The 24,436-nt window shown below is 50.1% G+C and overlaps 1 protein-coding gene across 1 annotated transcript in view; it reads right to left on the reverse strand.

The window, feature by feature from the left end:
* LOC119966629 (titin-like) overlaps positions 1-23,636 on the reverse strand; it is a 159,083-nt gene extending 135,447 nt beyond the window's left edge. The window contains exons 1-4 of the mRNA XM_038798643.1: positions 23,417-23,636; positions 10,271-10,306; positions 9,234-9,263; positions 5,018-5,062 (exon numbers count right to left, since the gene is read on the reverse strand). Coding sequence (XP_038654571.1) covers positions 5,018-5,062; positions 9,234-9,263; positions 10,271-10,306; positions 23,417-23,567 — 262 coding nt within the window. The 5' untranslated portion in view covers positions 23,568-23,636. The remainder of the gene's footprint in view (positions 1-5,017; positions 5,063-9,233; positions 9,264-10,270; positions 10,307-23,416) is intronic.
* Between the last annotated feature and the right edge of the window lie 800 nt (positions 23,637-24,436).

A 24,436-nucleotide genomic window follows, 5' to 3' on the forward strand; every position in this document is an offset into this window, starting at 1 on the left:
GGCAAAGAAGAGTCCCAATGAGGACAATAAGGACAACTACCAGGCCGATGTGAATATGGTGATGAAGAAAGAGTCAAGTGATTCGGCCGGCCTGGACAAAGAAGTGAAGCTTGCAGTTTGCAGTCACAATGAGGCAAATGTGGAACACTCGAGAACAGATAGACAATCTCGGTAATGCTCAATGGAACGGCCATCAAGTGCAAACTTTACACGGGAGCGCGAGCCAAACTGATTCCAATCTCTGTGGTGCAGCCGTTAAAGATCAAACCTGACATCGCTCCGGCAGCAATGATTCTGAAGGACTGCAATGGCTATCGGATCCCAACCTTGGGAGAATGAGAACTGGATGTCACTGTCAAAGATATAACGCATAAAATACGATTCTCCGTGGTGAAGAGGGAGCGTGAATCGCTTAATGGGGTGAAGGCCTGTGTTTACACCGCAGATTGCATGGCACCACCCCCGAGCCCCCCACTACCCGCCCCACACATCTCGGGCCTTGGAGTATATACTGGAAGGGCTGCCGGGCGACCATGTATATGTTGATGACATCATAATTTGGGGGTCTACGCGTGAGGAGCATGGTACATGGCTCTTTCAAGTGCTCCAAAGGGTCAAGAAAATTGGCCTCAAACTCAATCAGCCGAAATGCCAAGTTGGCGTGGATACCATCACCTTTCTGGGAGATCGGATATCATCAAAAGGGGTGCAACTGGATGATAAGAAGGTCAAAGCCCACGGACAAAAAGGGCAAGCTGCGCATTAATAACATAAGAACATAAGAACTCAGAGGAAGAGTAGGCCATCTGGCCCCTCGAGCCTGCTCCGCCATTCATTAAGGTCATGGCTGATCTTTTGTGGGCTCAGTTCCACTTTCCCACCCGAACACGATAACCCTTTATTCCTTTATTCTTCAAAAACCTATCTTTATCTTGAAAGCATTCAATGAAGGAGCCTCAACTGCTACACTGGCCAGGGAATTCTATAGCTTCACAACCCTTTGGGGTGAAGAAGTTCCTCCTAAACCCAGTCCTAAATCTACTTCCCCTTATTTTGAGGCGATGCCCCCCTAGTTTTGTTTTCACCCGCCAGTGGAAATAACCTGCCCATATCTATCCTATCGAATCCTCGATTCCAACCGTGCTTCGTATTTGCAAAGGCCGGAGTGCTTTTGCAGACCTGTCATAGGTTTCCTTCTGCTTTTGTTTCTGCAGAACAAGCTTCCTCTGGTGCTTTCGATCAACTGTGGGGGCCACCATGGAGAACAGGGTTGTCCGCAGTTGCCTGTTCATCAACAGTTATGCTGGTGACAGCCCATTAGTTTGCTGAGTCAGAATACAGGAGGGAGATAGAGAACCTAGTGGAGTGGTGCAGTGGCAACAATTTCTCCCTCAATGCCAGCAAAACTAAAGAGCTGGTCATTGACTTCAGGAAGCAAAGTACTGTACACACCCCTTTCAGCATTTATTCCGCGATTGTGTCCTCTGCCTCTAGTTTATCCTACAAGTGGAAACATCCTCTCCACGTCCACTCTATCCAGGCCTCACAGTATCTTGTACGTTTCAATAAGATCCCCCTTCATCCTTCTAAACTCCAACCAGTACAGCTCCAGAGTCCTCAACCATTCCTAAAATGACAAGCTCTTCATTCCAGGGATCATTCTTGTGAACCACATCTGGACCCTTTCCAATGTCAGCACATCCTTCCTTAGATATGGGACAAAACTGCACAAAACTCAGCCATGATTGAATGGCGGAGTGGACTCGATGAGCCGAATGGCCTTACTTCCACTCCTATGTCTTATGGTCTTATGGTCTTAAAACTCACAATATCCCAAATGGGGTCTGACTAGAGCCTTATATAGCTTCAGAAGTACATCCCTGGTTTGGTATTCTAGTCGTCTTGACATGAACACTAACATTGCCTTCCTAACTGCCAACTAAACCTGTACATTAACCTTAAGAGAATCGTGAACAAGGACTCCCCAAGTCCTTTGTGCTATTGATTTCCTAAGCATTTCTCAATTTAGAAATTAGTCTATGCCTCCAATACTCCTCCCAAAGTGCATAACCTCACACTTTTCTACATTGTATTCCATCTGCCACTTCTTTGCCCACTCTCCTAGCCTGTCCAAATCCTTCTGCAGCCCCCCCCCCCCCCCCCCCCCCCCCGCCCCTGCTTCCTCAAAGCTACCTGCCCCTCTCCAGATTTTTGTATCATCTGCAAACTTAGCAACATTGATTTCAGTTCTTTCTTCCAGATCAGTAGTGTATATTGTGAAAAGTTGTGGCCCCAGCACAGACCCCTGAGGTACACCACCAATCACCGGCTGCCTCACTGCCTCCAGTGATTCCTGAAAGATCATCACCAATGCATCCACAATCTCCTCAGCTATCTCTTTTCGAACCCTGGGATAATGAAGTAGTCCATGTCCAAATTCAAAAAAATCTGGACAATCTTCAGGCTTGGGGTGACAAGTGACAAGTTACATTCACACCACACAAGTTCTAGGCAATGACCATGTCCTACAAGAGTAGATCTAACCACCGCCCCTTGACATTCAATAAAATGACATGCGCAGGTCAAAGGCTAGTAACTCATCTCCTGACCCCCTAAAGCCTGCCCACCATCTACAAGGCACAAGTCAGGAGTGTAATGGAATACACTTGCCTGGATGAGCGCAGCTCCAACAACACTCAAGAAGCTCAACATCATCCAGGACAGAGCAGCCTGTTTGATTGCTCCCCCTTCCACAAACATTCAAACACTCCGCCACCAAGGAATAGTGGCAGCCATGTGTACCCATCTAGAAGATGTACTGCAGGAACTCGCTAAGGTTCCTTAGGCAGCCTCTTCCAAACCCATGACCAATACCATCTGGAAGACAAGGGCAGTAGATACCGGGAATCCACTCCGAGTGAGACACCATCCAAGCTTGGAAATATATCGCCGTTCCTTCACTGTCACTGAGTCAAAATTCTGGAACATCCTCCCTAATAGCACAGTGGGTGTTCCTACACCTCAGGGATTGTAGCAGTTCAAGAAGGCAGCTCGCCACAACCTTTTGAAGGGCAGCTTGGGCTGGGCAATAAAACATATCACTATCTTCTTATCAACATTCTGCCTGTCCTAACAGCCAGAGAGACAAGGTGCAGGACAGCTCGAACAATTACTGTAACCATCAAATTGCAGCAACAATTGCATTTTGAGTGTGTTATAACCTCAACGAGACCATTGAGGACGACCCACTCAATCTCCCTGTGGGGTTCATGGAACGGGAGCTCTCCCTGCAGAGGGGCGAAGGCCTGACAGCAGGGCTCATTAACTCCCTGAGATAAAAGCCGGCCCAGGAGAGTGCCGGCATTAGGGGCCTCACGGTAGCATGGTGGTTAGCATCAATGCTTCACAGCTCCAGTGGTCCCAGGTTCGATTCCCGGCTGGGTCACTGTCTGTGTGGAGTCTGCACGTCCTCCCCGTGTGTGCGTGGGTTTCCTCCGGGTGCTCCGGTTTCCTCCCACAGTCCAAAGATGTGCGGGTTAGGTGGATTGGCCATGCTAAATTGCCCGTAGTGTAAGGTTAATGGGGGGATTGTTGGGTTACGGGTATATGGGTTACGTGGGTTTAAGTAGGGTGATCATTGCTCGGCACAACATTGAGGGCCGAAGGGCCTGTTCTGTGCTGTACTGTTCTATGTCTATGTCTATCTCAGGATGGTCCCAGCTGGGACTTGGGAGTGTCACTGGATTTCCTAATTGTGAGGAGGAAACAAATGACTTTTGACTAACCTTTTCAAGGCTCCTCATTGGCTACAATGAAGTGAAAGGCATTCAACTTTCACCACCAATTTTGTAGCTTCAAGCTTTGGGCCACTGTGCTTCCCAAGGTGGCTACCTTCCCATTATTGCAAATAGCTAGTTTCTAAGAGGTGTGCTATTAAGTCCGTTGATTCACCAAACACAAACTAACCTCAGATTTAATGTCTGCATGACTCTAGTGCTTGCAGGCGGTCAACATTAAGGCCATATGCGTGCACCTATATACCAGTACACACAAAAGCACATACTCCCAGACATATACACACGTGCACAAAAAGGCATGTGCTCATTCAGAAAGAAATGTGTGTACGCACACATTTGGTGATGTGGGAATGTAGGTTCCGGTTAATATAACCAATGCATGATGGGATGCTTGGCCGTAATTATAATGTCCCCACAATACTACTCACAGGGCAAGAATAAGAAACGACTTATTTGAAAAACATATTTGCAGTATCAGTTAACCATAAATTGACATCTGAAACCACAGACATTGTGCAAAGCGCTTTGTCCTCATTAAATTGGGTATGTAGCCAGAAATGAAGCAGACCCATAACTGTGTTGACCCCGTCTTTAACCATATCAACAGGGAAAAGAAACCAGACAGCTGGTTATCACAAACTGTCACTTACGGATACAAAACCTATTGAGCTCCTTACATTGTAGTTTCGCTTCTTAAATCAATCTGTTTCTGCACGTAGTTATACACATAAGCGAATTAACTCAGGGGCATGCGTTTCTTGTTTACTACAGTGTATAAGTATAGCAAATTAACCATTGTCGTGTGGAGTCTCACCCTGACCATTGATTAGGTGCAGCCCTCCTTTGTGCAAGTAAAAATAAAATTAACTGTGGATGTTAAACTTATATTTTATTTTCGGAGTCTTACTCAGAGTCGGGTTAGTCACTTAACAAATTTCATGGATTAGCCAAGGGCACATGTTGACTGTGATTTGCAAACTCAATGGGAACCTTTTTCAGATTCTCCTGATTACCTCACTGATCTTTAACAGATGATTGGTGGACAGCCAGATATATGAGTGAATTAAGTTTTCATCGATCTTATGTTAAAGTGGTCAAGGAGAAGAAAGGGCAAGAGGAAATTCTCATACTCCAATAACAGCTCGAGGCTCAAGGAAAATTTAAGAAGTTAAGAACAACAAACAAAACAGCTTTGAGACTGACATCGTTCCTTGACTTACCTATCCTACGTTGTCCAGGAGATTTATCCGCGTCGAGCTCGTCATCTGCAGATAAGAAACTGAAAGCAGTCACTATGTCCATCGCTGTACATCAAACCCTATCTTTTTAGTGCAAGATATGCAAGAAGCTACCAAGCATGGACACAAAATTATTGAATAGTGTTCTGCCAAAAGAGTCGGTATAATGGAAATCCATGTTTACATATACAAGGAGCAGTAATAGGCCATTCGGCCCCTTGAGCCTGCTCCTCCATTTAATAAAATGACGGCTGAACCTCAAATCGGCATCTCACTTATTCTTGCTGACCCACCACCCCCTTAATTGCCAAGAATGTATCCAGTTTTGCCTTAAAAACATTCCAAAACTCTGCGTCCGCCATCTTTTCAGGAAGGGAGTTCCAGAACTCACGATACTCTGAGAATAAAATATCACCTCATTTCCATTTTAAATGGGCAACCCCTTTTTTAAAAGAGTGAACACCCCGAGATCTAGATTCTCATTAGAACAAAGAACATAGAATATACAGTGCAGAAGGAGGCCATTCGGCCCATTGAGTCTGCACCGACCCACTTAAACCCTCATTTCCATCCTATCCCCGTAACCCAATAATCCCTCCAAAACGTTTTGGTCACTTTATCATGGCCAATCCACTGAACCAGTGGACAGTGACCCAGTGGGGAAATCAAACCTGGGACCCTGGCGCTGTGAAGCCACTGTGCTATCCACTTGTGCTACCATGCTGCCCATAAACATCCTCTCCACATCTGTCTTGTCAATACCTCTCAGCATCCTATATGTTTCAATCAAGTCTCCTCTTAGTCATCTAAACTCCAGTAGATACGAACCTAGGTTGTCCAACCTTTCCTCATAAGACGACCCAGCCATTCCAGGCGTTAGGCTGGTAAACTGTCTCAAAGCGGCTTCCTTAAACCAGGTGACCAATACTGCACAGTGCTCTAAATGTGGGATGGGATTCTCTGGCCTCCCAGCCACCTGTTCCTTGGCAGCAGGAGGCAGCATACCATTCACCGGTGGCAGGACTTTGTGTCCACACCGCTGACAATGGGATTTTCCATTGAAACCACCCCACGCCGCCGGGAAGCCCAGGGACGGATGTGTGCTGCCAGGGAATCCCGCCACCACCAAACAGCTGGAAGTAATAACAGGATATTTCGAAAGTCACAATGCTATCCATCAGAGTCAGCGTGGTTTTATGAAGGGTAAATCTAATTTGCTAGAGTTCTTCAAAGGCATAACAAGCCAAGTGGATAATGGGGATCCTGTAGATGTAGTATATCTAGACTTCCAGAAGGCAATTGATAAATTAATATACAAGGTTAGATCACATGGACTTAGGGGTAATTTATTTGCTTGGATAGACGACTGGCTAACCCACAGAAGGCAGAGAGAAAGGATAAATGAGACTTTTTCTGGTTGGCAAGATGTACCTTGTGGGGTGGCATAGGTTTGGTCCTTAGGCCCCAACTATATACAATATATATTAATGACTTGGATGTAGGGATGGAAGGTACACTATAGATAAATTTACAGATGACACCTAAATAGGTAGGATTGTAACTTGCAATGAGGAAATAATACATTTACAAATGGATATGGATAGGTTAGGTGAGTGGGTCAAAATTTGGCAGATGTAGATTAACTTGGATAAGTGTGAGGTTTCCATTTTGGAAAATTAGCATTCAGGTAGGTAATAAGGAAGGTGCTCACATCATCAGTATGAACTAGGCAGGCTGTGCAGACATCTCCTGTGGCTATTCCTCTGCAACACTGATAAACGCTTGAGATATTTTGGGGGGAATAATCTTCTCCGGGGAAAAGCATCAACAACCTTCATCACAGTTGGATCTGCAGTACAGGGAAGGAGTGTGGGAATGCAATAGGCGATTCAATTGTAAGGGAATAAATAGAGGTTTCTGTTGTTGATTTGCAGTGTGGAGCGGGGTGGCCAGTCCTGGGACTTTGCTATCAAGCCGCCCAACATGCAATTCAGCTCCGGCCAATAGTTCTTTCAGACAAAGCTCGGCACAACATCGATGGCCAAAGGGCCTGTTCTGTGCTATACTGTCCTATGTTCTTTGATTCATCACCGACGGAATCGGAGCAGTATTGTCCCATAAAATGGAAGATAGTGTAGCGTGACCTGCTTAGCTTCTAGAACACTGACAGACGCTGAGAGAGTCTATTCTCAAATAGAAAAGCAAGGTTTGGCCATTATGAGGTGAAAAAGTTTCATCTATGGATGTCACTTAAAGAGTTACTGATCATGAGCCACACTTAGGCTTATTCAGACAGGACAAAACAATTCTCCCCACCATAGAACATAGAACATACAGTGCAGAAGGAGGGCATTCGGCCCATCGAGTCTGCACCAACCCACTTACGCCCTCACTTCCACCCTATCCTCATATCCCAATAACCCCTCCTAACTTTTTGGACACAAAGGGCAATTTAGCATGGCCAATCCACCTAACCTGCACATCTTTGGACTGTGGGAGGAAACCGGAGCCCCCGGAGGAAACCCACGCAGACACGGGGAGAATGTGCAGACTCCGCACAGACAGTAACCCAAGCCGGGAATCGAACCTGGGACCCTGGAGCTGTGAAGGAACAGTGTTGACCACTGTGCTACCGTGCGCAGTGAGGGCGAGAGGCAGATTAAGCAACTCGCGAGAGCGACGAGGCCGCTGAATCATGCCCCCAAATTCCAGCCTTGGGGATCTGCTTCTTGTGTCCAACATGCAGGAGGTATGTCACATGGCCTTCCTCAAGCTGTACTCAAGCTGTGCGTTTGACTTCCAAAATTAACAGAACTGCAGGAAACAGCCTGCGCTGCCCACCATCCAGCAAGTGGCGGACAGAAAGAACTCAGACCCTCATCAGGACAGCACGGTGGCACAGTGGTTAGCACTGCTGCCTCACAGCCCCAGCGTCCCGGGTTTAATTCTGACCGCGGGTGACTGTGTGGAGTCTGCACTTTCTCCCCGTGTGTGCGTGGGTTTCCTCCGGGTGCTCTAGTTTCCTCCCACAGTCCAAAGACGTGCAGGTTAGGTGGATTGACCGTGCTAAATTGCCCTTTAGTGTTCATAAGGTTAGGTGGGGTTACTGGGTTACAGGGATAGGGGGGAGGCGTGGGCCTAAGTGGGGTGCCCTTGGCAAGGGCCGGTGCAGACTAGATGGGTCGATTGGCCTCCGCACAGCAAATTCTATGTTTCTATCAAACCTTCCGACTGCGGGAACCTCGAAATCTCATGACACGGGTCTCAAAAATGACTCATTCTACGTACCTTCCCCTGTCAGGTCAATCTGACACTGGAAAGGTGGTGGGTTTGTAAAATATACCAACCTCTCCTCGGAAGGAACATCCCGGGTTGATTCATGATTCTGGAGTCTGGGTACACGTAAAAGCGATACATGTATTTTTATTGTGTCCCTGTCCTGTCCTTTGTCCTTATCCCCCATTTATTGCGTGAGTGTAAAAAGGGGTGGACATTGTGCGAAACCGCTCTCGTGGGTTTGAGTGTAAAAATAACCCTTTTTTATTCCATCTTACCTTGCATTTGCTGTGGATTGAAACATTTCAAAGTTTTAGGGTTAGGAGGGGATCAATTTTTTTTTAATACACCTTTCTGTTTGCGTATGGCCAGCGAGGGTGTCAGGGCTGTTTAAATTGACCCTCCCTCATGCCTTTGACACAGCCGACTGCCATAAAAAATATGGCGGGTTGGATTGCGTGAGGTAATTTAAAACTTTTAAATTCTGGGTCCCAAGGGTTGAAGATTTCTACCTCCTATCCCTCCGTTTCACAAAGTTCAGAAGTGCCGTGCTCCCTGGCTTCAATCTGCCTCTTAAGTCCCCTGGCCTGAGTCAGGATGTCAGTGGGGATCCAAATCCAGTTTGTCTTCCCAGTGAACAGAATTTGGCACCAACCTGAACCTTTTTACTCCATTTGTGGCTGATGCACAGGCAGGAATTGTGTTAATCTGCCAGTGACAGGCATCTGAAGCCTGATTTTCATGCAGCTGCCCAGAGGGACCCCAGGATGACGCTGAAACCTCACAATGCAAATAGTTTTCACCCTGACAAAACCAGCCAAGGTCAGGGGGCACAACTTTGAATTCCCAAAGGTTTCTCATCAGCATAAAACCCTGGCCCATCTAGCTCATTGGCTACAGAGTTATCTGTTCAACAGCTTACCTTCCTTGAGTAAATAGTCCCAATCCATATCTAGAAAAAGTATAAAAGGTAAATATTCAAGCAGCACAAGATACGCTCATTGAAAACAGTTAATTTTGCTGTGACAATGCTGAAGAAACATAAGCATGCTGTAGCATCTAACTGTATTAAAATTAGGTAATCTCTCTTCATAGAATCATAATGTGGAGATGCCGGCATTGGACTGGGGTGAGCACAGTAAGAAGTCTTACAGCAACAGGTTTGTTTCAAATCACTACCTTTCAGAGCACTGCTCCTTCCTCAGGTGAATGAAGAGGTATGTGAGCATACCTCTGGGCATACCTCTTCATTCACCTGAGGAAGGAGCAATGCTCCGAAAGCTAGTGATTTGAAACCAACCTGTTGGACTTTAACCTGGTGTTGTAAGACTTCTTACATAGAATCATAGCAAGAGGTTATACAACACCAAGTTACGTAAGAGCACCAGCTTCCTGAAGGGGAACACTTCAGCATTCAAGGGCATTCAGCCTCTGATCCTTGGGTAAGTGTTCTCCAAGGCGGCCTTCAGGATGCGCGGCAACGCAGAATCACAGAGCAGAAACTTATAGCCAAGTTCCGCACACATGCGTAGGCATCAACCGGGACCTTGGATTCATGTTGCATTACATTCCCCCCCCCCCCCCCCCCCCCCCCAACCATATGAATTGGGCTTGCAAAATCTAGATATGTGTTTGTGGAACCACCTCTTCACTCACCTGATGAAGGAGATGTGCTCCGAAAGCAAACAACCCTGTTGGACTTTAACCTGCTGTTGTAAGACTTCTTACTGTGCCCATCCCAATCCAATGCCGGCATCTCCACATCATAGAATCATTGAATAGTTACAGCACAGAAGGAAGCCATTCGGCCCATCAGTTGAGTACAGGCTAATATAAAGTTACATCTACATCTATTTGCTCCCCTAATACAGCAGATTTGCAATCTCCCCCAATCCCAATCTCCACCAACCCCAAACCCACCAAACAACACAATCCTCCGACATTAATTACAACACTTACATTTTGGTAGTACTGGTACTGGTTCTTCAAGTTGCACTGTTGACAAAAAAAATGGAGATTCTTCAATAAAGAATATATCAAACCCAATCTCATTGTGGGGTGCTGAACGGAAACATTAAAGCCACAATACCTTATGGAGAAAGCATTTTTCTGTTACCAACAATCAATAAGAAGGAGGCACGCCAAAAACAAGATGTGGAATGGATGCAATTATATTTAGACAGGCGGAAAGCATCTTCTTCGCCGATCACTCACTAACAAGTATGATTATCCACCTAAGAAACTCTGTGTTACTGGTCATAGGTTCTCTATGGTGAACACTCAGCTGATTATTTCTTGATCATCCTAACCCTGGCGCTAGGCCTTGGTGCTTTCCCAACATCCACGGTGAAGGGGAGGAAACCTGCTGTGCCCAGGTGTGGATGATGCCTGGCGGGCATCTGCTGGAAGGCCAAGACTTGCAGGGTCCTGGCCAGCTTTGGGGAAGGTGCATCTTTCTTGGTTTGAGGGGTTGGGGGTTATGGAGTCACAGGCCAAAGGGATTGAGATCGCTGGGCACTCCCTGTGTCACATGGGTTGATGGTCCTGCTGTGAGCAGTTACTGTTCCCTATGGGTGCCTAAGGGCCCCCTGCCTAACTTCCTGATGAGCAGGGGCACCAGGAGTGAGAATGGCTATCGTTTCACATAGCTACTGATAAATATTACCAATACCTACAGCAAAGGAATACAACTCCTGGCGCAATATGGGCTCGAAGGCACCATGGCGACTGGCATCCTGCCAGTGTTGAACTCCATGTTCTCATTAGCGGGAGCTATAACCTCAGACTGAATGCAACAGAACCCCTCCATTTTACATTGCAACCTGTGGTATGCATCTGAAAACCCTGCCTGATATTCAGTGTGTAGCACCTACTCCCTCACAATGCCAGGGGGACCCAGGTTCGATACTGACCTTGGGTGACTGTCTGTGTGCAGTTTGCATATTCTTCCCATGTCTGCGTGGGTTTCCTCCGGGTACCACGCTTTCCTCCCCCAGTCCAAAGATGCGCCGGTTAAGTGGAATGGCCAATCTAAATTGCCCCTTAGTGTCCAAAGACATGCAGGTTAGGTGGAGTTATGGCATAGGGGAAGCTGGGCTGGGTGCTCTTTCAGAGAGACCGGTGCAGACTCGATGGCCAAATGGCCTCCTTCTGCATTGTAGGAATTAGAACATAGAACATAGAACAGTACAGCACAGAACAGGCCCTTCGGCCCTCGATGTTGTGCCGAACAATGATCACCCTACTTAAACCCACGTAACCCGTATACCCATAACCCAACAATCCCCCCATTAACCTTACACTACGGGCAATTTAGCATGGCCAATCCACCTAACCCGCACATCTTTGGACTGTGGGAGGAAACCGGAGCACCCGGAGGAAACCCACGCACACACGGGGAGGACGTGCAGACTCCACACAGACAGTGACCCAGCCGGGAATCGAACCTGGGACCCTGGAGCTGTGAAGCATTGATGCTAACCACCATGCTACCGTGAGGCCCTATGGGTCCTATGGTTCTTTCACTCCAACACCTGTCTTAAGACCAAGTTGGGAGGCTCGTTGTCTGGCTCAGCAGAATCCTGGTCTCCAGCAGTCCTCTGAATGCCTGTGGGCTTGGATATTGTGCCTTCGCTGCTCAGAAGCAGAATCAATGATCTGCTCACCAGATTGTGACCTGAGCCTGCTCCACAGCAAGGTGTGTGTATCTGCTTGGTGGAGGAAGGTGTGGGTGAACGCGGTGACAGGTCTTTTTGTGTTGCACCCTCAGAATTCCCACCTGAGGTTTCAAGGGGGCTGGAGAACGTAGTCCATGGAGGGCATAATTACGGCCCGAGAGATTATTTCCACTGGTACGAGAATCTAAAACACAGGTGAAGGGTTCCGGGGTAAAGTCTTTCAGGATGAGGGGAAAATACTTCTCTGAAAGGGTTGTGAATGTTTGGAATTCTCAATCCCAGACGGTTGTGGACACGCCATCATTGAATATATTTAAGGTTGGGGTAGTCAAATCTTTGGGACTGGATTCTCTGTTTCTGAGACTAAGTGCTGACGCCGGCGTGAAAAGTGTGGAATTTTACGACGGCAACAAAGGCGCAACAGGTGCAACTATTCAGCCACTCCAATGGGGCTAGCATGGCCGTCATGTGAAATGCCACAGTTTTCACGTCGAACGGCGCCAGATTTGCTGGTTCCGTGATTGCCGCACGGCTGCACCCCCCCCCCCCCCCCCCCCCCCCCCCACACCTACACCGTCGTAGCCAACATGGCTGGAAGGAGAGCAGTGCCACGGTTCAGGGAGGCTGAGCTGGACACCCTCCTAGATGCCGTGGAGGAGAGAAGGATCACCCTGTACCCCAGCACAGGAGGAAGGTGGTCAGACGCCGCCATCCGCCGCGTCTGGGTGCAGGTGGCAGAGGCGGTCAGCGCCATTGGTGAAACCGCCCCGACTGCCGTCCAGTGCAGGGAGACACTGACTTCCTCAGGGCCAGTCAGGGCGAGTAGGCAACGCTGTACCCATAGCACCAACCCCCCTATATCCCATACACATGTGACCCTCGCCGTGGGGGAACAGCCGGGCCCCCACTATGCCCCACATGCCTGCACCCATGCGAGCTGCAACGGCCGGGTGCCCTGGCCACTGATGCCATCAGCTACCCAACCCTTGGGCTGCACGCGCCGGACTGTCTAGCAGTGTCATTGTTTGTGTTTTATCCCCACAGGACAAGGCAGCGCACAACCGCCGGGAGCGGGAGAAGACTGGAGGGGGAGCACCAATCCTGCGTCCCCTCACCATGCCCGAGCAGAGGGCATTGGACGTGGTTGGTGGCCCGGAGGAAATGGAGGTCGCCGAGGCAGGGGTCGGTGGCAGGCGAGGAAGTGAGACCCCCCCTGCCTGGTTGCGGATCCTCATGACACATGTGTGCCCCCCCCCCCATCTCCCCTCACCATCCCCCTCAACCCCTTCACCTTCACGCCTCACCACCGTCTGGCTGCCTAACCATACATGCCGTCTTGTATCTTACAGGATCTGCCGGAGATGGGCCCGATCCATCCAGGGACCCCGCCCCCAGCCAGTGCCAGAGTCGCCTGAACACCAGCCCTCTGCCCGAGACTCAGGAGACCCCGGAGCTCGGGTCAGAGGAGGACACGGACTGTCCGTCACTGCTGTGTCCAACACCCTCCACCATCCCAGAGACTATCACCTCGGTTGGGCAAACTAGCGAAGAGGCTCCTGGGCCACTATCTGGTGCATACCACACAGCCGTACTGATACAGCAGGTAGAGGCAGGAGCAGCCGAGGGGCTGGATGGTCAGAGGGCAGTCTGGCCCCAGCAACCAGCTGCCACCCAGATGGGTCCTGGGCTACTGGAATATCCAGTCACACCCACAGTGCAGATGCAGGCAAGGCCCCAGGGAATACAGGAGGGGATGACGGCCGACGTCCAGCACGTGGGTGCAGGTGGAAGAGTCCATCCGTGTGCAGGAGCTGAGGGTGGTGCCGGTCGTGCGTGCCACCCAGGCCAAAAACGCACGGGTGGCGTCCGCAATGGAGGCAATGGGGGTGACGGTGTTGGATATGGGTCAGAATGTGCAAGGCCTGGGGCATTCTGTGCAGGAGGGGGCCAAGGCCAAGGACAGGGCTGCCCTCTCACAGGCAACCATGTGCTAGAGCCAGCTGGAGATTGCAGCATCGCTCCTCAGCGTAGCCCATTCACAGCAGGCCATTGCTGAGAGAGTCAGCGGCATTGTCCAGGTTCAGGCCGGCGTGGGGCAGTGTGGCCCACTCACTGGCTGATGTGACCCAGTCCTAGAGGGATGTGGCCCACTCACTGGCTGATGTGACCCAGTCCTAGAGGGATGTGGCCCACTCACTGGCTGATGTGACCCAGTCCTAGAGGGATGTGGCCCACTCACTGGCTGATGTGTCCCAGTCCGCGAGGGATGTGACCCACTCACTGGCTGATGTGGCACAGAGCCTCAGGGCGGTAGTTTCTTGGCCGTGAACGTGCAGACCCTTGCTGAGATCAGAGCCGGCCTCCAGGACTGGTAGCTGTTGGAACCAACAATTCTACGGACACGTGCTTGTAGGATTAGAATAGCGGTTTTAATGTACTCACAACAGAGCCAGCCTATTAGCCATTGAACTTTCGGTGAACTGGCCGGCTGACCATCTGGCACTGATCTTTATACAGCATCTTCCGGGGGAGGAGTCCTGGGCAGAGCCAAGGGAGAAGCCCCGTACAACTCGAGCATTCCCAGAGCTACTCCCCCTGGAGGACAGGTAGTGCAACTGCACTTACAATACAGGCACATGTATATACAGATTATAATCCGGTGTGAATCACATTCACCACAGTAGCGCCAGGTGTCGGGAGGTCGTTGAGGTTTGGCTCCACTCATACCCCCATCCCATGGAGAAGCCCAGGGGTCATCGGGCACACCGAAGGAGGAGGAGGTGCTGGGACTGGTGCCGGTGACTCTCGAGGGAGGTGCTGGAACAGCGCAGCACCTCGGACTCCGCCCCCCCCTCCCTCCCCTTCTGTCCCTGATGCATCTGTAGGCAGCAGGCAGAACAGGGCGGCACCACGCCACCCGGGATGCCCGAGGAACAGCCGGGCCCATCCAGGCCGGGCCGCCCCAGGAGACATGTGTCAACGGGGACCCTCGTCGCAGCGCAGGATCACAGCAGCCTCCACTCCTGCTGTACCATCTGGGGAACCACCTAGGCGCAGTGTTAGGGCCCATAAGGTGAGAAAGTTAGACACCAGTTAAGCTGAGATGGGTGTAGAGCACAGTTTAGTTATAGGAGATAAACACCTGTTAACACCAGTCAAACTTGCCTGTGTGCTCTGTCTGATGGGCGCGCGCTGGCTCTGGCGATACAGTTGTGCCGGTCTCCCATGCCTGGCCAGGCCCCATGTCCCGCCCATTGCCCCCTCATCCTCCTCGTCTAACGAGGCCTGCCCTTCCTCCTCATCCCCCTCCAGCACATCGCCCCTCTGATTGGCTATATTGTGGAGGACGCAGCAGACCACCATGATGCGGGCGACCCTCCTGGCCTCGTACAGGATGGCCACCCCATAGCGGTCCAGACACCTGAAGCGCATCTTCAGGAGCCTAAAACACCTCTCAACAACACCCCTGGTCGCTGTAAGGGCATCATTGTAGCGGGTCTCTGCGTCGGTCTGTGGCCTCCGGACAGGTGTCATCATAACCCCTGTCGCTCAGCGGCCAGTCCCGGAGCTGTGTGGGGGGGAGGGATATCCTTCGAATATGTTGGCGATCCCAAGTGCGCCAAGATTCACACTGCCCGGGTATCGGGCGCAGATGTGCATAATGCGCATCTGATGATCGCAGACCAGCTGTGTGTTCATCGATTGGTGCCCCTTCCTGCTTGTGAACAGCGGCCTGTTATCCGCCGCCGGCTGTATGACTCCATAGACTCGGGCATCCTGGCGACGGCAGCGAGCCCCGCTGCCCGGGCAGCCTGGTGAGCACAATCCATAGGGTAGCCTGGGCAGACAGGGCATCAGTGACGGCATTGATTCACCTGTGCACCGATGCCTGGGAGATGCCGGACTGGTCCCCACTCGGCGACTGGAACGACCCCATCGCATAGAGGTTCAGCACGACCATCACCTTGATGGCCATCAGGAGCAAGTGTCCTCCCCCATACCCATGCGGTGCCAGGTGTGCCATCATCTGGCAGATGTGTCGCACTGTCTCCCTGCTCAACCGCAGTTTCCTTCTGAATGCCCAGTCCGGAAGGTCCTCAAATGACTTGCGGTTGCTGTACACGCGTGGCCTCATCCGCCAACTCCTTGGCACCTCCTCCTCCTCGGCCTGTTGGATGGCCGACCCTCCAGACTGAGCGGCTGCCACCTACCCTATGCTGCAGCCTCCGCCTCCTCTCTGAGCCCCCCCCCGCTCATGCTGCCACGGGGCTTCACGCAGGGCAGCGGCCATTGCCGCCGCAGCCAGCATCACAGGTTGATGCCCGAAAGCCATAACTTCCTGCAGGGGGTGAAAGGCAAACATGTTATCATGGAACATACACCCGTGCCCAACCAGGTACCATGGGCTACATAGTGGCTCCAGATTGGCACCGCGTGCCCCAACCACACATGTCCCCAGCCCCGCACCCCGGCTCTGTTGGTGCCCCCGGTTCTGGCGCCTGTCCCTGCTGCAAGGGGCACCATTGGATGGCACTGCCCTCACTGGGGTTTGCCATCAGTGTGGCCCTGGGTGGTCCCCCAGTGGGTGGCTGCCGGTTGGGTGGGGTGGTCGGGGGGGCAACCCATACGGCCGTTGTCACTGTGTGCACCCAGGGACAGGTATGGGTGGCCAGCAAGGTGGCTGCTGTAATGGCCGTCTGTGCCTTGTCCTGTTGGGGTGCTTCCCGGCTGCTCAACCTGTTCCCCCCCACTTCCCCTCCCCTTCCCCGGCCCTGGCAGCACCCCTCCTCTCCCCCCCCCCCCCCCCCCCCCCCCCCCCACAGAAAGCACTGCCGGTATCCGAGCCGGAAGCCTGCAGTCACCCGCCGCCATTTCCTACCTCCCGACTTTGCTGCCACCGCCAGCACGCCAGGTTCACAAACTTTTCCAGCACATTAGAAACATGCCGTGGGGAAATCGGACTATCCGAGAAACTGAATCGCTGAGGCCCCAGAGACTCAGTCGTCAGGCCCGCTAATGATGTGCCTACTGTACTTTCAGACCACACGGTGGGCCCGCGATTTTGTCATTTTTGGGGGGGCCGGAGAATCCCGATTTGGCGTTAAACTGGCGTCTGGCTCGATTTTGGCGCGGAACCTATTCTCCGCACGATCGCGTTTCCCGACTTCGGCATTGGTTAACGGAGAATCCAGCCCCTGGTCTCTCAGGGAGTTAAGGGTATGGGAAGTGGGTGGGCAGCTGAAGTGACATATCAGCAAGGATCATTTTCAAGGGCTGAGCACGCTCAATACGGCACATGATCTCCTACTGCTGCTCTCCTCCTTTATGTTCTTGTGTGCAGATTTTTCCAATCCAGTGCTGACTGGTTGCACTGCGGGAAGTTTTTATCTTCCACGTAGAATATTAAACCAAGTTCCCTTTTGCTGTTTTTGGTGGATGTCACAGAGATCGGTGCAGACTGGACAGGCCGAATGCCCTGCAGAGTGCCGAGGCATCCCCACTCGTGGGGTGGCTCCACTGACAAGCAATGGGAGCAGAGAATCCCTCCACCAACGAATGCCATGCCAAATTCTCCATCCTCGCTAGCAACAGAAGTGGGGCGGACTCGCAACGGAGAATCCAGCCCTCTGTGGATTGAAAGATCCCAAATATTATTCGAGAAACAGGGTACCAGACTGGTCTCTTGATTGATCTTCATCCCAAAGAAGTAGGCCATTGGGTCATTAACACATTGCATATCTGGAACCTTGCTCCGTGCAAACTGGGAACAGCTTTTCTGCATTAAAACAGTGATGATGCTGCAATATAACTTTGCTAGTTGAAAGTTCAAATTGGTGAGGTTGCCTGTCGGGACAGTGATAGATTGGCAGCTTGGTACTGGGACTGACATTTATAAAAGCAGGAAAAGGCCATATTCATTAGGGTGCCCAGACACCCCTGATGGGAAGATGTCAGATTTACTTCAGTCAAAAGGTTGAGAATATTGGGAATGCTCAACCCCAGAGAGTTGTGGGTGCTCCACCGTTAAATACATTTAAGGTTGAGGTAGACAGATTTAGTGTCCCGTACATCCACCATCACCATTCCTGAGGATGTCCTGTCTCACCGTCAAGACAGACCCAGCAGAGGTGGCAGCACAGTGGTATACAGTCGGGAGGGAGTTGCCCTGGGATTCCACAACCTCAGCTCTGTGCCTCATGAAGTCTCATAGCACCAGGTCAAACATGGACAAGGAAACCTCCTGCTGATTGCCATCCCCCTCAACTGATGAATCAGTACTCCTCCAGGTTGCACACCACTTGGAGGAAGTACTGAGGGTGGTAAGGGTGAAGAATGTACTCTGGGTGGGTGTACTCTGGGTGTACTCAATGTCCATCATCAGAGTGGCTTGGTAGTACCACCACAGACCAAGGTGGCCGGGTAGGACACAGCTGCTAGACTGGGACTGCAATCGGTGATGAGGCAACCAACAAGTGGGAAAAATAAACTTGATCTAATCCTCACTAACCTGCCTGCTGTAGACGCATCTGTCCATGACAGTAACGGTACGAGTGACCACCGCACAGTCCTTGTGGAGACAAAGTCCCATCTTCACATTGAGGATATCCTTCACCATGTTGTGTGGCACCATCAGAGTGCCAAATGGGATAGACTAGATACTGCAACTTCAGACTGGGTATCCATGGGGCGCTGTGGGCCATCAGCAGCAGCAGAATTGTATTCAACCACAACCTGTAGCTTCATGGCCCGGCGTGTCAAACAGCATAAGCAGCAAGTAATAGACAGAGATAAGGGATTCCAGAACCAATGGATCAGATTTAAGCTCTGCAGTCCTGCCACTTCCAGCCAAGAATGGTGGTGGACAATTAAACAAGTCACTGGCAAGGAGGCCTCACAAATATTCCCATCCTCACTCAGGGAGGTGCAGGATGGAGCTGAAGAAAGTAATTAGGAGAGCAAAGAAGGAATATGAGAAATCTCGAGTTGGTAAAAGTAGGGAAAATCCCAAGATATGCCAGATGATAAAGCACGGTGCGAACATGGCGAATGCCAACTCTTCACGAGTAAATGAGGCCTTGTTGTCCATAACAAGCATCTCCAATAATTCGTGAGCAGAAAAAGAGGCGTGCAGCCATTCAATGGTTGCGCAGGAGGTGATGGACGCCGTTTTGTGGACCTCCAGCCACTTCAAGTGTGCGTCAACCAAGATGAGAAACATAGAATCTAAAGCAGGCCAGCAAAATCCATATGACCATGTGAACGCAGGCCCCGGGATGTCCATGTCACTCCCATGGATGCAGAGGCTAACTCTTGGCCAGCATTTTAATTTTGGAGGCACCCGGATGTGCAGCACGACGGCCTTTCAGCACCAACGGCTGGCATTTCACAGGGATGGCAAACCTTGTGCTCCACAGGAGAACACCGTCCTCGATGGTCAGCTCCAACATTTTGGTTGAAAATGCTTTAACTCCACGGGAAGCTTTGCTCCTGGTCCAGTGGATGAAACCAAATATCACACCTCAGCCAGCACCGGATCATGCTGCGTCCACTCTCGGATACGAGCAGCCATCACAGGCAGGGTGTCCATGAAGTTTAGGACTGCAACAATTCTGTCAGCTTTGGGCAAATCCACTGATACCATGGGAAACGGGAGATGTCTCAACAAGTGGGCATTCGCTTTCAATGTGCCTGGGGCAATGTTCAAAAGAACATCAGTATGCAGCCAAAAGTAGAGCCCACCTCTGGATTCAAGCTGTCGCAATCGGTGGGACTGCCTTATCCTCCCGTAAACGTATTGATGAAAACGTTTGACTCCGACTGCCCTCTTTATCTACATGAACATAGTTACACTCCACAGCCATCAATGTCCTGGAAGCGAAAGCTATCGGACGATCGTAGCCAGCACCCATGCAGTGGAAAAGGACAGCGCCGATGCCGTACAGCGATGTGTCACACGTCAGATACAGGGGCTTAGCTGCGTCAAAATGAGTCAGTTCACTGGAAGAAACCAACATCCGCATCACCAAAACAGCCTCCTGTTCATTGCCCCAAACCCAGGGCCAGCCCCTCTGCAGAAGAAAGTGATTGTCACCAAATTTGCTACAAAGTGGCCATAATAATTTATCAGGCCAAAGAAAGAGCAAAGCTCCGTAGCATCACGCAGTGCAAGGCCATTGTTATTGCCTGTGCTTCATCAGCGACTGGGTGGAGGCCATCCCAGTCAACCTGGTAGCCTAAATACACCAGCTCCTTAGCATTGAAGGGGCATGTCGCGTTACGCAGACAGGCACCAAAATCACAGTGCCCTGCAAATTTCCAGAACTGGGAAACTTACTCAGCAACTGACTCCCCTTCCAACTTTTCCACCGATTGAAACTACTGTTGCACAGCATGGACGTTGTTGGGTTGAAATGATTCCCCAACAGTGTGTTGACCTGGTTAAACGCTACGGTATCTGGTGTTGCCGGAAATGTGAGGCCCCTAATTATGCCGAATGTGTACACACCGCAAGCCGTCAATAGGATCAAAGTCTGCCGCTCATTTTCGGTTATGCTGTTGGCACGGAAAAAGTATCGCAAGCGTTCCACGTACTGATGCCAAGATTGAACCGTAGGATCAAATGCATCCAATCGACCAAACAAAGATATAGTGAAGCACTCAAGGACATATGTTTGTCCCTGACGAATTAAAGTCACTAGAGGTGGTGTAGGCAGCAGAGCAGCACTTCAACAGTCCCCAGTTTGCCTTCGTCGTCAGTTTAATAAAGGTGAAGGGGGTCAGATGAGTAACACAAAGAAGATGCTTATTTATAGTATGTATTATTTATAAAGGGGCCAGGTTGAACCTCGCCAGGTCCTCTCTCTCTGTTGGTCAGTTCCTATCTGGCCCACCTTATATACAACATGGTATCAGCCCCGTAGTTTGTGGGGGTGCTCCTACTCCTCGAGCCACATGGGGAAAACGATCAACCCAGCCCTGTGTATTCCATGTAAGTTATGAAATGAAAATCGCTTATTGTCACAAGTAGGCTTCAAATGAAGTTACTGGGAAAAGCCCCTAGTCGCCACATTCCAGCTCCTGTTCGGGGAGGCTGGCACGGGAATTGAACCGTGCTACTGGCCTTCCTTGGTCTGCTTTGAGCCGTAGGATTCGCACAGTGGGCTAAATCACAAAGCCAGCTATTTAGCCCACTGTGCTAAACCAGCCCCGGTGAGTTAGTCAACTCCCCGACAACCGAAAGGGCAGCTCCCTTATCCACCTCCATTTCTGGGAAATGCCCATTGACCAAGAGTAATATCTTTATTGGGCTACCTTACGGGTTTAGTTGCTCCATTTAATCCTCTATGGGCTGATAGACTTGCAAGGCCAGGGTCTGAGATGGTTTTGGCTTCTTGCATGAATGGCACGCGTACTGCTAATTCTGGCAGCCTTGCCTGGCGTGTGTCCAGCAGCAGCCTTGTGGCTGACACTTGTAGTCCTCAGGCCGAGGCTTCCCAAGTATCTCCAGGATTATCCAGCTGACTTTTGAAATGGCAGAATATCCTGGCTGATTGTTGAGTTGGTGGTGAGTGAGGCACATGGGAGCCTTCACTGGGAAAGCTGTTTTTTTTTTGTATGAGGATCTTCCCAACCTCCTCCAGCCCGAGAAAGCTACTGTCCATCATGAAGTTGGGTGCCTTTCTTGGCAAACTACAAGGAGAGTGCTAATTCTGTAGCCATTTTGAGGTCTAGGGTGGGTTCATTTTTAAAATTTGTTTATGGGACATGGGCATCGCTGGCTGAGCCAGTATGTATTGCCTATCCTTAATTGCCGTAGAGGGGGCAGTTACAAGTCAACCACATTGCTGTGACATCTGGAGTCACATGTAGGCCAGACCAGGTCAGGCTGGCAGATTCCTTTGCAATAGTGACCCAGATGGGTTATTACGACAATCGGCAATGGTTTCATGGTCACCTTTAGACTTTTAATTCCAGATATTTATTGAATTCAAATTTCACCATCTGTGGTGCTGGGATTCGAACCCGGGACCCCAGAGCATTACCCTGGGTTTCTGGTTTACTAGTCCAGTGACAATACCACTACGCCACTGCCTCCAATCAGCCAACAATTATGTCTGTATCGAGACATTATTGATCCCGCACACAAGCCGATCGCGGAGCATCTCGTGGGCCAAACTCGCAGAATTCGGCCAGCTTCCTTAATCTAGCCAGGAATTCTGGCACGGATTCAGCAAGGATCCTCCCAGCCATGTAGAATCGGCAACGCTGGAGAATCACAGATGGTTTTGAGTCTTCATTAGAGCCACAAGCTCGTTGAGCGTTTTACTGTCAGGGGCTGCAGGATAAGTTAAACTCTTAATAATGTTGAACATTGGCGCACCCCAGGCTGTAAAAAGGATTACTTTTTGTCTGTTATCTGCTTCTATGCCATTGGGGTTGAAGAAGTAGGGCATGAGGTCAGCATACTGGGGCCAGTGCTCCACGTCCGCATGATAAGACTCGAATTTCCCAAACAAGGGCATTTCCGAATTTTACTATTTGCTTTGTTTCTTACTCGAGTTGCCATTGGGTAGTTTTGAAAAGGCTACTCAGAATCCCATGCTTGATCCTCGTCGCCAATGTAATAATTCCAGGAGGCACGGAGTGAAAGGCCAAACCGGTTTATTTTAAACTGAAAATAAACTGCTACCATAGCACCAAAAACAAACGTCCCAGCCCAGGACCATCGGGAACTGTCGGTCCGGGTCTGGGAGCCACATTGAAACGTCCCGCTAACAAGACTCAGCTGGGTCGGCCTTCACCCGCTCACCACGGTAACTCATATATGCAAAGCCCACAGGGAGATCAATCAGCGATTCTCTGTGGTAACTGTGAGGGCTATCAAACCCTCCAAGTCACTCACCATCCTGACTTGGAAATATATCGCCTGCCTTCACTATCCCTGGGTCAAATCCTGGAACTCCCTCCCTCACAGCACTGTGGGTGTACCTACACCTCATGAATTGCAGTGGGCAGGAAGGCAACTCACCACTACCTTCTCAAGGGCAACTAGGGATGGGCAACAAATGCTAGCCGAGTGATGACGCTCACATCCTGCACAATTATTCAAAAATAAATTCCTGGTCTAGCAGGGAGTCAAGAGTATGGGGAGTGGACAGGCAAATGCAGTTGAAAGTAAAGATCAGCCAAGATCTTATTCAGTGGCAGAGAATGCTCAATAGGCCGTATGACCCACTCCTGCGACTTGTGAATTGAGCTAATTAACATTGATTATTGAAGGTATAGAGGAGATTGTTTTCAAATCGTTATTGGCTTATAAAATCGATTAATTCTGAGTCTGTTTCTGGAGAGAGAAATAGGCTGTTTCAAAGGAATTTCAAAGTCAAAGTATCACACAAAAGTAACTATCAAAAGCTGCACTACTGACATTTGTAGGGCGATCTGACTTCTGCAATACCGCTCTCAGGTTCCGCATTGGGAATATTCTCGCAGGCTCTTCTCTTCCGGCGCTCCATTTCATGCTGCCTTCGTTCGGCCTCCAACTTCTCCAGAAACTCCACATCGCTGCCGCATGCCATTTTTTTCCTCCTCCTCTGGGGACACCACTCTGTTGTGAATATTGATTGAAAGTCACAAAGTGGACAACTCGGTCACCTTTACCAACCTCAGAGCTTTATGACACAAGCCAAAATCTAATGACAAACAAAAGTTGTTTATGATGTCATAAAATTTAAATAAACTGAGTTCAAGGCCATAAGGTTTAAAGAAACTGATGACATAATTGAACGGCTGTGACACCAGCAATCTCCATTCCAACCAAAGCAAAAAGACCCACCTTAGCAGGAGCCCAAATCTCATTGTGAACATTCATCCCTCCACTAATGGTGCACAGCACTACCCATCTACAATGAGCACTGTAACAACTAAACAAGGTTCCTTCGATAGCACCTTCCAAACCCATGACCACCAAAACCATAAGTATCAGAGCAACAGACGCTTTTGAACAATACCATTTGTAAGTTCCCCTCCATTAGGGCGACTTTGAGCTTGCCTTAGCCCTGAGCGTAAACGGAAACGTGGGCACAAACTCTCGTGAGACTTGGGAAACAGGATTCTCACCGGCAAGATTTTGTTTTCCAATTGACCCTGTAATGTAACAAAGTTCCCACGCAGGAAGGTCAGGAATCTCCTTTCAATACCTTTAAATCACATTCAAACCTCGCTGCCATGTCTACAACAGCTTTATAAAACCATGAACCGAGTGATCTCACCTCTGAGGGGGATATTACAACCGAGTGCAAAGCACGCAACTAGCCACTACCCACCTATGGAGAGGGGGCACCAGAGGCCATGAGGTACCCAGATAAGTTGGATTTGGTCCAAGATGGGGGCAGCTCCAATATGGGCCTTTGTCTCAGATCAGGAGGCGATTTCAGGTGCAGCTCCA

The sequence above is a fragment of the Scyliorhinus canicula genome, chromosome 5, assembly GCF_902713615.1.
Source record: "Scyliorhinus canicula chromosome 5, sScyCan1.1, whole genome shotgun sequence".
NCBI lineage: Eukaryota > Metazoa > Chordata > Chondrichthyes > Carcharhiniformes > Scyliorhinidae > Scyliorhinus > Scyliorhinus canicula.